The following is an 18,233-nucleotide window of genomic DNA, read 5'->3' on the forward strand; positions in this document are numbered from 1 at the left end:
GTAGGTGTTTTCACTGTATTCTGAGTGTCTTTTAACATAGCACTGGCTCTAGGACTGGTTAGTCAGACTCAGTTACCACCAGTATCCGTCTGAAAAAGTTGAGGCTTCTTTCTGCTCTTCTGTTTGTTCTTTCTGCACGTTATCCTTCTACCTGCACTTTTCTCCGTCTTTCAGGACTTCTGTTGCTTCTTTCTGCATCTCTTTTTTTTCTTTCTGTGTGTTTTTTCTTCTTTCTTCACATGTCCTATCTCTGTAGGCATAGTTAGAAATTAGCATTTAAAAAAACCTTTGAAATTCACTGAAAAAACCATAGGTTTCAGGCACGTTATAGTTAGGAATTAGCATTTAAAAAACCTTAGAAATTCACTGAAGAAACCACAGGTTTCAGGGGCATTATAGTTAGCTGGACTTTTCACTCGTACAAAACCATTGAAATTCCCCCGTTATAGTTAGTTCAGCTAACTATAACTCGCGCACCCGCAATGCAGTGCTGATGACGTCACATATTACATCACTCATGACATGGTCAGTGACATCACTCATGACATCACTGATGACATCTCAAAGGACATCACTGATGACATTACTGATGACATCATCCTTGTGATAGAGTGGCAGACCTCCTCTCCGCCTAATATAACCTTTGATACACACATTCAAAAATAGAAACTACAATTTTCAAAACAATGGACATACCAATACCAGTTACAACAACCTATTCAGTAATTCTAAGATCCACATACGCATCCACTCATTTACCAACAGTCCTATACAGTCACTCATACATGTACTCACTCATCATATGTACTCATACACCTATACATCCTGTTACACAATGCCACTCATCCATAGAGTTACTCACACACATAGTCACTCATGCTAATAAAGAATCAAACATCCATTTACTTGCATATACAGTTATACACACACCACCAAACTTACTTCTACAGAAACTTACACATACTTAGTCTTTTAAACAATCACTTATAGAAACACATACTTATTCATGCAGGAACTATTCCAATCTCTCACTCTCACATATACTCACTTATATACACCAATAGTCACATATACTAGTTTAAAACATATGTAGGTACTCATAAAGACACTATTGAGACAGTCATTCACTCACTAACACACCCATGTACACACTCATCCACCCATACAGTCCTGCACACATGCTGTCTTCAACACATACAAACAGTGAGTCACTCATTCATACACCTATGCACTACGTAATACCCCCCACCGAACCATACAGACACTCAGACACTCATACTGATACTCAAAAAAACAACTAATAACCTATATAGACACTCATGTAGCTACTCACCAACCCATGCAGCCACTTATACACAAAGTGAGAGACTGATACAGATATTTTCATATTTAAACATTATTCACTAAGCCATGTATTCACTAAGATACACTTAATCAGTCAGTTATACAATCAATTTTTCAAAAATAAATCATCCATTTAGACACTTATATACCCATTTATTCTTCCATCGACCTTGAGATATACATATCTAAAACATATGTAATTTTCAGAAAAACACACATTCACTGGATGATGTCATCAGTGATGTCATCAGTGATGTCATTTGAGATGTCATCAGTGATGTCACTGACCATGTCATGAGTGATGTAATATGTGACGTCATCAGCAGTGCATTGCGGGTGCGCGAGTTATAGTTAGCTGAATTAACTATAACAGGGGAATTTCAATGGTTTTGTACGAGTGAAAAGTCCAGCTAACTATAATGCCCCTGAAACCTATGGTTTCTTCAGTGAATTTCTAAGGTTTTTTTAAATGCTAATTCCTAACTATAACGTGCCTGAAACCTATGGTTTTTTCAGTGGATATATATATATATGAATTATTATATATTTGTGTAACTTTTTTTAAATTAAGTTAACTTGTTATATTTGTTCAAATATATATTGAATATATATATTTTAATTAATGTTACTATTTAATATATTTCATATTTATTATTTTATTTTATATATATTCAAAAACGACATGTACTGCATCTATATTAATGACATCAATATTTTTGGGTATATTTTTGTACTTACCATTATAAATATAGGATGTTGATATGTTTTACATTGATATTTTCGTCACAATATTTCTGTGAGGAGATAATTTGTATGTCGATATTCTATCAGTGAACCGATTTATAAATATCAGCGGACTAAATTGCATCAATGTATAGCTGTGCACGATTATAACTAGTAACCCTCTTGCTCTTCTTCAAATAAAACTTACATTTAATAGATGTAATGTGCAATATTTCGAACTTTCTTGTTAATACAAAGTCATGTATTTATATATTTTGCTCACCTTGAGTTTATCAATTTGTAGATTGTTAGTTGCTAAGAAGTGGCTTCTAATATTTCTTGGATTAAATATACTGGTTATGAGGATAGTTTTGCACAATGTAAGTAAAAACACCACAATAATTCAGATATAAAATCTAGAATGACTTCTCCTAAACATTTTCCGCTTACAACGTACAGCCTCTTCAGTAATACTTTTCATGAGTGCTTACATCTGAACTTAAAGTCTAACTCACTGTATGAAGCCAAAATGTCACAATTTGATAAGTGATTCCAGGATTTTATGCACTCAACTTATTTCAAGTTTTAACCAGGATTTGAAATAGTCATAGCTCCAATATAATATTGTCTACAGTAATATTCTAAATAGTGCATATGTTTCTTTTATCCTATGACAAATTTATAAACTAGATACATCATTGTTTACATTGAGTTCCAATCCAATTATATTATTTGATTTGCCAAACCTCATGTATGTTGTAAAAAATAAAATTAATCTCTAACCTTCAATATGAAAATTTTGCATGAATTAAACTACACATTTCTGAGGTGGAATCTCTTCTCTTGTTCTCCTATCATATAGTATAATTTATTGTTCACTTGAGTAGGCATTCCGTAGGAAAATGCATGTTAACTCCAAGCAGTACCAACAATCTCTAGCTCAAGAAAACAACAAAATACAATTACCGTACAGATTTGAAAAATAGAGACCATTTTAATGAGCAAAATGCCGCCAAGATAATTAAAACTGGAAAATGGGAATTAGGGATTTGAAAGCTAAAAAGCACCTGGAAAAGTAAAGCACAGTGGAAAAACAACGGTTCACAGTTGACCAGTACCTGGGTGCAATGTTATGCTGACTGCAATGGAGTGGAGTCAAAATCTGCCAGCGTGGCAAGGTCCAAGTCCTTGGTCAGTGTTCTGCTTTCAAAGTCGGATACATTATCGTTGAGCTCCCACTAAAACTATTGGTTTTGGAACTAAAAGTTTGGAGTGGGATAGAGCTGCCCCCTAGGGTGCTTCATTGGTCAGATGAATTTTCCACCTTGCCACAGTCCAAGTTTTTATCTTTGGACTTTGTCATTTTTTGGTTCTCAAAACCCTCCAGCATGGCAAGGCTGGAAGCTGGAAGCTGTAACCAGGCAGGGGTCCACAAACTTGAAGTTGATACCTTAACCTTGTGGATGCGCTGAACCCATTTTCAGTGTGATAAAAGCCAATACCTTTCAGTGGGACAAACGTAGCTTTCTTGTCCACCTTGTTTGTGACCTCCCTTGACAAGCATCAGCATCTTGTCCCAGTCCTTTGGAGGTGAAAAGTACCACTTTTCTCCAGCTGCTAGGACAGTTGCTTCTGGCCTGTCCTTCAGTCCCTAGTTCTGAAGGGCACCAGGTCTCCTGCAAGTCAGCTGAGTCCTCTTGGAGTCTGGAGTCTTTCTTCTTTTTATGTTCCTGAAGCAGACAATTAGGAGGTTGACAACTTGATTTATGAAGATAAGTTCCTATCTTTGGGTGCAGCAGGATCCAGGAGTCATTGAGTTCTTGAGTGAGTTATTTTCTTCCAACAGAAGTTAGAACTTTTCCCAGGTCTAGGTATAGTCTTAGGAAACGTGCACATTCTCCTGTGTGCCCATTCTGTTGCGAGTGACCAACCAATGCTTCACAAGACTTTTGACAGGGTGCACTGGGAATGGGCGCGGACCAATCCTGTTTGGGCATGGCCTTTAGTGGCTGTAGAATTGAGGCATGGGGGTCCAATGCTCAACCTGCTACGGGTGACCAGAGTTAAAGGGAAATGACTCCAATAAATGCATTTCAGAATTGAAATCAAAGATGTTGTACTCCAGTATTTATTTTTCATTCAATATATCAATATTCAGTTTATCATATACACCATACAGTCAACACACGTTTTGAGGTGAAAGACCACTTTTTCAAGGTAAATATATATTCCAGTCCGTCAGTAAATTTAGCTTGTCAAGTTCATTCATTGTTTCAAAGAATCAAAACTCTACCTCAAATGATATATTCTTCTTCTCTGTCTGAAACACATGTCTCAATATCTCCATTCCCATTCTGCCTTGCCTGTGGCATTGGCAGACCCTGATTCAGCATATGTTTGAACTTCTCATACACAGTGAGTGTGGTGGGTAATATGGGTCCAGACATCGTCTCATGTTTGATGAGCTGTTCATTCAGTTCAGCATCACTTAGGTTCTATGCATCCATCTTGTTTTTAATTGTTTTGTCCTCTCTCTATGACTTCAACCCGATTGTCTGAAATTTTAGACCGACCTCCCTTACTTCCGTTATGAGATCAGTAATGGAAGTGAGGTTGAATTTACAGATGGTCTGTGTTATGTCACTGATAAATGACCATAAAATCAAAAGCAAGAACGATGTTTCAGAACCTGAACGCAGTGGATACTTGTTAGTCTTGAGGGCCACAGGATCTGGCCCTGTAGGCTTAAATTATTTCAGTTTAAGGTGTTAGTTTCATTGTGTCAATTTCATTGCCTCAAGGGTGTGCTTCCTTTAAAGGCGGCATCTTAGAGCTTTTCAATGGAAACTGAACCTTAAAGTTAACTATACAGCCTCTTTTGCTAACTCAACTCTGTGAAATATACATGCATAAATGCAGTAGTATAAAAACATATTTCACAGGTAGTCATGAAATATGGAAAGTATTTTGCAGCTCCCTGTGAAATAATGAAATTATTTTATAGGTTTGTGTGAAATCATAATGATAACATCAAACCACTCTGCACAGCTTTACACTTGTTCATGCTTTAATCAATGTTCTATTTGTAAAAGTGAAACAAAATCTGATCATTCTCATTTAGTGCCCATTGTTATGTTGTATTATATTGATTTGTATAGCACACTAATTACCCGAGAGGGTATCCAGGTGCCTGGCCAGGTGTGTAGGCGTGAGGTCCCAGGGTGCTTTTAGAAAGAGCCTGGTCTTCAGCTTCTTGCTGAACTAAGGAAGTGAGGAGGAGGCTCTGATGTGTTAAGGGAGGTTGTTCCATGTATTTGGTGCAATGTAGGAGAATAAACAACCTCCAGTTTTGCTTTGTGGATGCGGGGAATGTGCAAGAGTGGAAGTGAGGCAGAGGGTAGGTGTTTGGTGGGTTGGTGAAAATGTATGCAGTTGCTCAGGTATTCTTGTCCTGTGTTGTGTAGGGCTTTGTATTTGTAAGTGAGAAGTTTGAATTGTCAGGTGAACCTTATAGAGAACAACCTCAATAGTCTCTCTCTTTTACAGACATATTTTTCTAACAATGCAAATGGTATTTTATCTAAATCTCTACATTCCTTACTACAAAGTTAAATAGTTGTATTGTCTTGTATCAAATAGTTTATGTACCACACAAACTAACAACGGAGGGGGAGAAGGATACACCCTACCTCATCCTCCTCATGTATCAAGTCACAACACATAAAAGAGGTAGGGTAAGTCAACTGTCGTTCCCGTTTGTTAGACGTTATACGCCAGGGGAGCACATTATACTTGTAAAAACTCCCCTCACCCACAATAAATTGTGGCATGCTTCATCATAGGGCTGCTACTAACGTCTCTGCGCAGACCAACGCTAGAGACGGAGCAATAGGGAGGGGTAGACAATACAGCAATGATAAAAACATACAAAAATAAGAAAGGATCCTGAAAAGTGTGCAGAAACTAATAATATTACAACTAACTGAGGGATATCTGTATGACAATTTTATTTCTAGATTCCCTCGTCAGGACTAATAGGTATACGGGTGATGGTGGTATGAGTTAATTATGTACTCACCACCCCCCCCCCGTCTGCATAGAGGTCAACATGTTTCAGCTGGTTATAGCATCTTTAGCCAGCTTTCATCAGGACTATACGGATCCCTATGCTCTTATCCTAATTACCCCTTATACACTCCCCAGTTGGGGTTCTGACTCCACTGGAGAATTGTTTTAGTTGGTAACTTTACTCTTCAACTGCGAAAAAAAGAAGAAAAAGAAGAAATAAAAATAATAAACTCCACTCCACAGTCACATTTTACCAACACCACATAAATTCACAAGTTTATCAATGTGCTCTCCCCAGAACGCATACATCTACACATAACCCAATAGGTACGACTTCAAATGTTCCAAATACTGAGGGGTATCATCACTCACCCCAGCGGAACAGAGCATTACTAGCTCTCATCCTGATGTGTCTCACATAATTCATGTGAACCTCACACCAGATGCCATTTGCATAATGTGCTAGCCAAACAAACACGAGTGAACAAAGCGTGCAAAACACCTTCCAACACCGGGCCAAATTCTGATCTTTTTTAATTAATCCATTACCCACATCCTCTTACCAAGTTTATTAGAAAAAAACGCTTGAACAGGCAGAGGAGAAGAGGGCGACCCCCTGTAGTCACACACTGTGGGGACAAATATTAAAACATAGTAGTAAACTTACTATTCATCCTATCAAACATAAAGCTCCAGTATAACCGGAGCAATGCCACACATACCTAGTCAAGCGTTATTCTATGTCCATATTCTCTTCAAAGAACACAGATATGCCTCCGTCTATCTGTACCCCTACTTCGAAAGTCGCAATCGTATGCCCAATTTTAAGACATATGGAATCAAGGACCAAACTTCCACACAATCGTATTTCCAAAATTCATTCCATAGTGTAAAAATCACTACCATCCGTCACTCACGTATCCCGTGAAAAGTAAATTAGCAACCAATGGGTATTTTAACCCTTACTTCATCCAACATTAATAAAGAGCATCGTATCTTTAAATGGGTTGCCCTCACCCCCCATTGGTATTCCCCTTGTACCTTACTTCGTCAAGGGTGGTGCGCTGCTCGAAAAAATCAGTCTCTCTCGGTGCCGCGTAGAAGCACCGAGTGTCTCTCCTCTGCTGCTTACATCTGTTACTACCGGTCACGTGATCATTACGTAACCGCGCTGCGTGGTGTAGCTCAAAAAACACTAGAGCGCTCGCCCGCATCGGGACTGCCAGAGTTCTAATCCATATCATGGAGCCTTTCTCCGCCCATGATAAGCTCAACCATTAGATAGGCCATATTAGCGATTCCTACTTCTAGCGCCAACATGTACAAGTGCTCCCAAAATTTTTTTTCAAAAGCACTTTCTAATCTATATTAAAAGATATATCAAGGAAGAAAAAAATCCTTTAATATAAATCCCTGTCAGTAGCAATCTTAAGCGCTTAGTAGGACCGCCCACCGACCAATACGTGATGATGTCTAATTAAACACACCAGTGGTGTAGAAGGATATTCATTCTAACTATGTGCTTGTTCACTCAACAGTACCCCCATCTCCGAGGCAGATTGGATCTGCGTCCTCACATATTACTTCTTGCCCAGAGCCAACCAGGGTATATCGTCATTCAGCCCTACAATATGACTACCAATGCGATATACCCATTTTTGTTCATGTACAAAGAGTGCATGCGCTACCTCTCTCACTGAAGCTGGAAAAACTGGTTTGTCCAACACCGTCCAATATATCTCATCCACTGTATGTTTACATTCCGCATAGTGTGTCGTAAATCGTGTATTTGTTCTGGCACATCGGATGTTGCTCCTATGTTCCATAATCCTCACTTTAACTTTTCTACACGTCATCCCTACGTAGATTAGATTGCACGGGCATTTAATGATGTAAATAACATTAGAGAAATTACAATTGGTATGTACTCTCTGTTGCCACGGGTAATGCAATCCAACCTCCACTTCTTTGGTGTTTCTTTTTAGTTTACAGACATCACATGATCCACACCGTGTGTGGCCCGTAACTGGTACAGGAGTACCACTCGCTTGAGGAGCCCCTCGAGTAATCTTGTGAGTTCGGGAGTGAACTAGTTGATCTCTAATATTCTGACCTCGTCTGAAGGAGAATAAGGGTTTTTCAAGCCTTAAGCCACTTGAATTCAAAATGCGCCAATGCTTCAAAATAATGCGTTTGATCGCCGTAGACGATGTATTAAATGTAGTGACACATATTGTATTCTTATTGGCTGATCTTTCTGACTTTTCCAAAAGTACCTCTCTCTGGCAATTATAAGATCTTTTTTGTGCCCTACTCACCACTCTCCTAGGATAACCTCTATCTCTGAGTTTTTCAGTCAGGGCATAAGCCTCTTGCCTGAATTTCTCAATCTCAGAACAATTTCTGCGAAGTCGCGAAATCTAAGTGATTTGGGATGAAAACTCCCAAAATGAAGCAATCCATTTTTATCCGTAGCTTTGTGGTGAACTCTCGTAGACAATTTTCCTTCAGCAGGATAAATGACTAAAACCAAGAATGGAAGCTCTTCCCTAGTGAAAGTCATAGTGAAATGGAGGAATGGGTTCTGTGTGTTCAACCAATCCAGATACTCCTTTATAGATGTTTCATTGCCCTTCCAAATCAGGAGGACGTCATCTATGAACCGTTTCCAGACACGGATGTTCTGTATCCACGGATTGTCAATATTAAAAACATATTTCTCCTCAAAAAAAGAAACATATTACCCCGCCAGACTCGGCGCGAATGCACTACCCATAGAAGTTCCATGGGTTTGTAAATAAAAAATGCCTTTATAGTCAAAGAAATTTTTTGTGAGTGCCAATTCGGCCAGATGTAAAATGAATGGTCTAGGGGTTTGATATTGCCAATCCTGTTCAAATAAAAGTTCCTCAATTACCCTCAAAGTTTCCAATTGGGGAATATTGGTGTGCAAATAGTTTAGCCCATTATTTCATTACCGTTTGACCTAGTTGAAATACACTTCAGGTTGACTGCAACAAATAGTGTAAATGTGAGATAAAAAATACACCAAGGATTTTGCTTGAATGACGAACATGCAGTGTAGGGGAGAAGTATTACTAATATTATTGCTTTGGTGGAAAGAGCATTACACCCATCGCTGTTATATATTACCCATATAGAGACATTCTAAAACCACAACGCCTTTTTTACATTACTACACTGAGGTGATCACTAATGGTAATGTTGCATAGGTTGGCCACTAATGTGCTCTTGTTTGAAATAGTAATTGTAACAACTCTAATAAAATTAGTAGCTCAGGATGGTTTCATTGAACATAAGTAGCTTCTATTACTGAAAAATGTTCTCAAAAGACCTCGTAATGTATTTCACAACTTATATCTATAGCACAAGGTGCCAACTGCATGAAAACCCAACCAATACCAAGGAGCAACTTCTTTTCTAATTTGCACAGTACTTTTAAAAAAAACCTGGCTCAAAAACAAACCAAAAACATCAATACTTCGACAAAAATTCAAAAACAAGAGAGAACATGGGAAAATGCAAACACGGTCCAATAAAAATAATTGATCGCCAAATCTATAAGCAATATCCATTCTTATTAAATCAATCACATATAGGTTGGACTTCGGTTTCAGAGTGTCCAATCCTCTGGGTTCATAAATGTTTACTAAAGACAGTCCGCATTTCTCATATATGAGTAGGTATCTATGAATATATTAGGTAGGTAAAGGATTTGGCATTTACAATCATTTGTTTCCACAAATTTCACCACATGAAATCTTTCCATACTATTTTTGGACTGTTTTAATCTTTTGGACTGGGATTGTACATGAAATTGTTCTATTCCACCTTCACAGACAAACATTTAGCAGAATAGTCTCAAACGAGCTATACATAACCATTACAATCAGAGCTACACATGAATTATTAGGAGACTGCACAACGCGTATATCTGCAAATTGCACACACAGTAAGTAACTGTAGAAAACAACTAACTAAAAGAGTGCACAAGGGCAAAAAGGCAATTCTGTAAGAAACGGAGGACATTAATTTGCAAAGGAATTTGCAAAGTGGATAATTGTATACCTATGCCCTTTTGCGCGTAGGCCAAATAGTTTCTTAGTGGCATTGCAGCTTACCAAAGTAGTTGACGGCAAAGCCTTGGAAGACACAGAACTTTTCTCCGAGGTGGAAATAGCCGTGATAATTTGTGGCTATGGAAACGGAGGTGCCGCAGATCCCAATCATAAGATCCGAAAGGGACAAGTTTAAAATGAAAATATTGATCGGATTCCGAAGTCGTGGGTTTTTCAGGGTCACAACGATAACTAAAACATTGTTAAAGATTGAAAAAATAGCGTTCAGAAACATCAAAAATGCTAAAATGCTGTAGCCCGGCCTTGAGAGAAGCTCGAGTGGCAGAGTGAAGTTCTGGTCCAGAGGTGAAGCAGCAGTGCTGTTCCCCATGGTGATTTGAGGCAGTTTCGAATGATACCTTTCCTGGTTCTGTATAATAATCAGTCCGCGTGCTTTATAACTGCGCGGCGGCTGCGCATTGTCTTAATTTTCATTTGTGCAAAATGGCCGAAGTGAGAGATAATTTAAATTGCTTTTAGGATTAGAGCAGCAGATGCTTCTGGGAGCTGGGTTAGTGATTTTATCTACCTTGTTTCACTTCCAAATATCCTAATAGGATTAGCTCTAAAACTGCAGACTCACGAGGCATGACTGGTTGCAACCCAGATGCATTAGCATGTATGGCACCATACATGTTGTTTACCGTGTACCATATGATATATTGCTTTGGTTACGCGCCTAATTCGCTTTTAATTGTCCTCCCAGTGAACGTCACTAATGGAACAGCGTTTCTCAAGGAATGGGCTTTCTCGATCTTTGAACTTATGTTGTCGAGCCTGCCTGTGAGGACTCCATCGATGTTCATTTTCAGAAGGCCTGAGAAGGAAGCATGCCTGTTCGTTGCGGAGAATTTAAATGATTGCCGAAAACTTGGTATTTCAGCAACCGTCATGCCCGTGACATTTCACAATTCACACAAGGGTTAATGTGGGACCTGTGGCACTCGATATTTTTCTACATAATAGTTAAATATTCAAATGATAATTTCGTCTAACTGGGAAAGACTGACTGGGTCGCAACGGGTAGAGAGGTGGCGCTCGTCATCCCCGAGACCGTTCTCATTCCTTCGTGTAAAAGGTGCCCTCTAGGATCTTGTGGTGTTTTAAAAAAAAAATCCCAACAACACAGAACCCAGAAAAAATCCGTCACCAAGTGACACATAAGTGCCTGGAGTCTCTAACTTGAGAGTGCGGAGGCTGAGTAGGTCCCAGTCCTCATTCCTAAACCAATCACTTGTGCTACTTTGACCTATTGAACATCCCCTTCCCACTCAGGCTAAGCGTTATCATTGATTTTATTTATTTATAATACATGGCTGCCTGCAAATGGGAGGTCTCTAGTCACCTGTAATAAAGAAATGGCATAGCCGCTCAACTGTAATACGTTTTTACAGTTGACTTCTGACATCACAATGCCAGAGCCAGCAGACTGGCTGCAACGCAGGTCACTGAACATAATTACAACTTTAAACAAGAAAAATGAAAACTAACATTTCTTTCTTCTGATATATTTTATAAAAAAGAAAAAGTGATCAGCAAAAGTAGGTTATTTGATGGCAACATATTTTTTCCAAACTGTACTTCATTACATAAAACTTAGGGGCATATTCTCAAGGACTTATCGCCAAGTTATCGGCACTTTATCGCAGCCAAAGATATCACCAGTTTTCCTGCGATAGCAGCAGCAAAAAACATCGCCACAGATGACACCGGCAACTAACGCTAATGAGATGCAGAGTAGGTGTTACTGTGCAAAAAGGTGCGACAACACCACTTCGCAACATTCTCAACAACCAGCCAGATCGGCGATAAGTTCACAAAACATGTGATAAGGCGCGTAAGCAGCAGGGATTTAACACCTGCTCTGACCTGGTGTTAAGTCAGACGACAACCTGTACCATGAAAGGGAGCCCAGCCCATAGCCCCACCTGAAGAAAAACAGATGCCATGGAGGTACAGATCATGCAGCTCGTAAACCCAAGAGGGCCACAACACCCACTGCCACCAGCCCCAGACCCACCCCCCCCAAGACCCCTCCGCCCCCCCCTCAGACTACCCTACAGAGGCAGCGCAGACAAAGACAGCGGACCTTCAGAAAACGCACAAGCCTCACAGACTTAACAACAGAGGATGTCATTGCCCACTACAGTCTCAAAAGGACAACCATCCTCCGTATCATGACCATCATTGCCCACAGGCTGACGGTACCAACACAGCGGACAACCAACATCCTGCCGCAGACAAAGCTTCTGGCTGTGCTGCATCTGCTGGTTTCTGGTACCTTCCAACCAACAACCGTCAGAGTCGGAGGAGTCTCACAGCCAGCCCTATCAAAGTTCATCACATCTGTCTTGGATGCCATCATCAGCTTGATACCCCAGCACCTTCACATCCCCCACACTGCGCAGGAACAGCTGGAGACCAAGCAAGGCTTCTACGCCATAGGTGGCTTCCCGCACGTGTTGGGGGCAATCAACTGCACATATGTTCTCCACTTGCCCCCTGCCCCCACTGCACACAATTACCTTAACATGAAGCACACGCATTCCATCAATGTGCAGGCAATAGTGGACCACCTGGGACTCTTCACCAATGTCATCGCCAACTACCCAGGCAGTGTGCATGATTCCTTCATCTTCCGACAGTCCATCATCAACCAGCGCTTTGTGGCTGGCACCTATGGGAATGCATTGCTCGTTGGTAAGTACCAAATAAACACACCACACACATCAACTCCACAATCATGCAACTCACAACTCTGAGAATGCACACATTACAAACTCACATACAACATGCCAAACAACATGCCCACCTACCAGAAACAACAGCACAACTTACTGTGGTAACCCGGTCTGGCCATGTACACAAGCCATCAACGGCATAGCACCTCAGCCACTCAATAGCAGAATGTGTGGAGAGGTGGGAACCAGGCATGTGCGAAGGAGGCAAGTGACCCATGAATGAGAATGTACACAATGCCAAGTGTGGCGTGGATGTGCTCGACAGACTGCAGTATGCAGACCACAGACATGTCCATGTCGACATAAACTGCTGGTGTTTGGAGTGTAGTGGACAGTGGACGCAACCATGTTACCTCAGCCAGTGGGGAAGGTCGCGGAAATGTAGCTTGTTACGTCCCCCCCTGCAAGCGTGAGCGGAGTGGGCTGGCCCAGCGTATGCCAGGCCTGCATCGGGGTTTGAATAAAAAGTACGTTGCTCTGGGCGTGGTTCTCTTCTGGAATGCCTAACGGGTCTGCCAGGGCAGTGCCTCTCACCCCGCCATGAGGCCAACGCCATGAGCGATGGTGCCGGCAATCCTGTGCACCTGCTGCACCCCAGGCCGCTGGTCACCAGACCCGTCTTGGCCGCCCCTGCGCACCCAGGCCTTACTGCTCACCTGCCGAATACCGGCGTGTGTCAAAGAGGGCCCACCACGTGCCGGTGCAAGCTCCAAGCCCAAGGCCCGTGACCTTGGCAGCCTCCTCAGACCTTCGCTGGCCTCTGCGAGACAGGCCTGCAGCACTCATTTCTCGTTGACATACTCCACCGCTGCCTCCGGCCTACACTGCGGTCTAGTAGGTCACACATTTAGAACTGAGTATTGATTTCTTTATGGCAGAGTTCATATCATTGTACACAAGGAGAGGAGCGAGAGGAAGATGCGGTTCAGTCCGGAGGAAAAAAGGATCATGGTTACGGAGGTGATCGACCACTACCAACAACTGCTCTGGCGCAACTAACTCTGTGCATTGCAGGCCAATGACACGTGGCTGTGGGCCCCTGCTGACCGCTGCCTTCGGCCTACACTGCAGTCGAGTAGGTCACACATTTGGAACTGAGCAGTGATTTATTTATGGCAGAGTTTATATCATTGTACAGGCCTCATCGCAGACGGCATCCCCTTCCCGCTCTGGTGCCACTATGTTCATCGAAAATCATGGACACTCTCTGGTTGAACTTTGGTGGCATCTAAGTATGTGGCCTGGGGGTTGTCTTCATCATCATGTAGCTGATACTGACTTGGTGTTAATAATGAGTCTCTAGCATTCACCTCCTCCATATTGCCTGTTTCTGCTTGGTTCTGCCTTCTGCATCATGCCCTGGAAGAACACCTTCCACTGTCCCCCGAAACACCCTGCGACATTCACCTTGGACATCGACGAGGACCCGCTCAGCTCTCATGGCTCTTCCTCAGTGCACTGCAAGTCACAGTCCCATGGCGGTGTGCCTGTGCTGGCTGCAGTGTATCCGGGGCCACAACTTCTCCGCAGCTCAAGTCATGGACCCTGTCTGATTGAATATTGGATGGCCTCTGGGTCGATGGCCTGGGGGTCATCAACGCCATGTGTCTGTGGCCCTGCGCTAACCTCTGCCTCCAGCCTGAACTGCGGTCTACCAGGGCTCACACATTAAATCGAGTCCTGACCTGCCCAGAAGTCGCATCACCGCAGGATGCACACGCCACCACCACCAGGACCACTTCCAAGCAACAACTGCCAGAGTCAAAAGAGTCTTACAGCCAGACTACCAGAGTTACTCACACCTGTCATAGATGCCATCATCAGCTTGATACCCTGCTCAGCTCTTCAGGTGCCACTAACTCAGTGCACCACAACTCATGGACCCTTTCTGATTGAGTTCTGTGCTGTGGACAGCTCATGCCGCAATATCACCTCAGGCAGTGGGGAAGACCTGGGACGATGATGAGGAAGATGATGCAGGTGTAACACACCCCACTGCAGCTGCAGCAAGAATATCCCGAAGGGACACAATACTAGACAATTTCTTCACATGAGCATGCTCAGCTCTGGTGCCCCAACTGCACTGCAACTCACGGACCCTTCTGATTGCATTTTGGGTGACCTCTGTACTTGCTCCGGCTACCACCATGATGCTTCGCAGTTGTTTATGTTATGCTGGTGTTTTCTGCTTCCGCTTTAATAGTTATTACTGTTCAAGTCGTTGCCAGCACTAACCACTCCATGAGGGCTGGCTTACACTCACCCCACACCCATCCAGCACAGGCGTCACTGTACTTGTGACCCTGGCAATAAAGGGGCGGGCGCACGTGCCCGTAGCCATAGAATGTCTGCCTTGTTTGCACATGTTCAGGGGTACTATGGGGGATATTCTCAAGAATGTGTGATAACTATCGCAAAAATAGCTTAATGCAACATTGCACATTGCAGTCTATCGAGGGAAAATAACGTCATGTTAACATTGTATTCTCAACCCGGCGGCACCATGCATTAGTCTCATGATAACGTGCCAAATGACCACGTGACAAGTAACGCAACGCCGAAAAAACGTTAAACACGAACGCGAAAAAAGTTGCAATGTGGCCAATCGCGATTCATAAATCAGCGATAACCAGCGACATGCCTGGAATTCCCACGCATCATGTGGAAAAATGCACTATAAAAGCAACAAAAAAAAGGCAAAAATAAATAAACTGCGTAGCACCATGGATGCCCCCGGACCAAGTGCAGAGGACAACCCGAAACCCACAAGCCCCACGGAGGACCTGCCAGGAAGCCCGTACTTGGGGAAGGCCAAGGAGAAGAGGAAGAGGAAGATAGAGTTCAGTCCACACGAAAACCAGATCATCGTCACGGAGGTGATAGAACACTAACAACAACTGTTCGTCACCTCCACTGTGTCATTGGCAACACAAACGGAGATATGGCAGTCCATCGAGAACAATGTGAATGAAGTCAGAGTGTCGAGGAGGTCAATGGAGGAGGTCAAGAGGCGCTGGCATGATGTGAAAAGCCAAACCAAGCTGAAACCCGCTGCCAACAGGAAGGCAGCAATTGCGACTGGAGGTGGGAGTCCTGCGCCACAGGAGGAGCTGGAGGAAATGGTGGCCAAAGTCATCAGTGTGGAGACATTGCAAGGAATTGGGAGTTCGGACACAGCTCGATATCACCTGACCCAAAAGCAAAAGGGTGAGTAACGACCAGGGACTGGGGGGACGGGAGGAGATGGGCACAATGGCACACATGCACAATTATGTGTAGCACACTGTACACCCACAATGACCCTGTATCATGTCCCTGATCCCCGTGGCACACTGCAGCACACATACACACACCAAATAGGCCCCCGTCCACCATGTGCCCAAAGGGGTCCCACATCACCAATCTCACAACCAACACATGCACATGTGTGAAACCCAGCAAAGATGCCTATTTGTGAGCCACACTGACGATGCAAGTGACACTACATGATGATTAGCATGGCTGCAGTCCAATCATCATGACATTGTGCACGCCACGACACTGAGGTGGCTGAGTGTGGACCACATACGGAAAGGAGCAGGTCACACTCTGACACATTCACGTGCACTAACAACCCCTGACGTCAACAATACATCTGCAGACAAACAATGCACAAGAATACAAAAACTGTCCCAAAAAGCACAAATGTCCAAAGTCGCCAACATCTCAGCACCATAAAAGCACACAAGTCAAAGGCACACCACCTCAAAGGGATAAGGGGCAGCAAAATCACAGCTGCAGGGGTGACTCTCCCACAATGCAGCACACATCTGGCATAGCAGGAAACTGTGAAATGAAAATGTACGTGTACTGTAGGAGAGTAGGATCTGCTTCTTATGGTTACCCCCACTTTTTGCTGATGTAACACTGTTTTTTGGCTTTAGTCTGGCTGGGGCCCTGCTATTCAGGACCCCAGCCTAGCTGCTTCCTCTCTAAATGGATTTCTAGTACCTTAGATACACCACAGATTGGTTCCTGAGGTGCCCTTATAAGTCCCTAGTATATGGTATACTATGTACACAGGGCATCGGTACCCCAGAGACCTATCAGGGGCTGCAGCATGCATTATGCCACCCCGGGAAGCCCTCCAAAATGACACCACAGGTCTGCTACTGCAGCCTGGGCAAGGTGGGTCATGCACCCCTTACAGAGATATAGGTTCACTATATATCACCTATCACTGCACATATAAACCTATCAGTCACCCCTATGGCAGGCCTTATCAATCCTAAAGGCAGGGTGCTTGGTTCTGTGTGAGAGGGTGCCCATACATGAGCAGAGCCCCTCTGCAGTCTTCGGAATCTCTTCTCCGGAGTTGTCTGTGATGCAGCCTGACCATATACTCTTAAGTGCATTATAACCAAACAGTAAATGCTAACTTTGGAGTGGCTGCATGGAAATATGTCGTGTTTGGTGTCAAACACCTTGGAATCATACCCCCATACCAGTAACTGGTGTGGGAGTATGATCCCACCCTTCTAGAGGGAGAGACATGACAGCACCAGTATACCCGGTACCAGCTTAAAAGAGCCCTGACATCACAAAATGGATGCTGCAGCCACAGACACGAGTCTGGCCTCCTGCTGCTGACCAAAACTCCAGCAGGGGAGGCCTGGACAATAGGTTTCCTGTCGCAGGGAGATGTTGCCACCTCCCAGACAGGCCTTAGTGTATTGGGGCTGGGTGGGTGCACTCTGAGAGTGCTTTGAACTCCTGCACTGGGGGCACATTTGGTGAACCTGTGCATAGTCCATCTCAAACCAGTTGCAGGGGCTACCAGCCCCTGCTCTGGTGCGAAACTGGACAAACGAAATGGGTGTAGCCACCCCTCTTTCCAAACCCTCCCATAGGTGGGTCCCCAGAGTTGAACCAACCCCTTCCTTGGGGATAAAGAAGGAACCCCTGACTACAGGACTTTAGATTACACCTGGATAAAACTCTGCTACAGAAATCCCGGAACTTCGATTCTCTACACGACTAGATGACTGAAGAATCTCCCTTGGAGTAAAGGAGTTGCTCCCCTGCTTGGCAGGCACCAAAGACATATCTGACCGGTCTGCATCTCCGAAGCTCCTGTCAGACATTGAAAACTTTGCAGCCCTGGAGGTGGGTTTCCAGACATCCCAGAGGCTGACATGAGTCCACAGCAAAGCTGAGACCCATAGCCCTCGTGGGTACC

At 43.2% G+C, this 18,233-nt stretch overlaps 1 protein-coding gene across 1 annotated transcript in view; it reads right to left on the bottom strand.

Annotated features, from left to right (window-relative positions):
* Positions 1 to 10,620, bottom strand: part of LOC146855314 (opsin-VA-like) — a 249,924-nt gene extending 239,304 nt beyond the window's left edge. The window contains exon 1 of the mRNA XM_085650589.1: positions 10,278 to 10,620. Within this exon, the coding sequence (XP_085506715.1) occupies positions 10,278 to 10,605 (328 nt within the window). The 5' untranslated portion in view covers positions 10,606 to 10,620. The remainder of the gene's footprint in view (positions 1 to 10,277) is intronic.
* Positions 10,621 to 18,233: the final 7,613 nt, after the last annotated feature.

Source organism: Triturus cristatus, chromosome 4_1 (genome assembly GCF_964204655.1).
Source record: "Triturus cristatus chromosome 4_1, aTriCri1.1, whole genome shotgun sequence".
Lineage (NCBI taxonomy): Eukaryota > Metazoa > Chordata > Amphibia > Caudata > Salamandridae > Triturus > Triturus cristatus.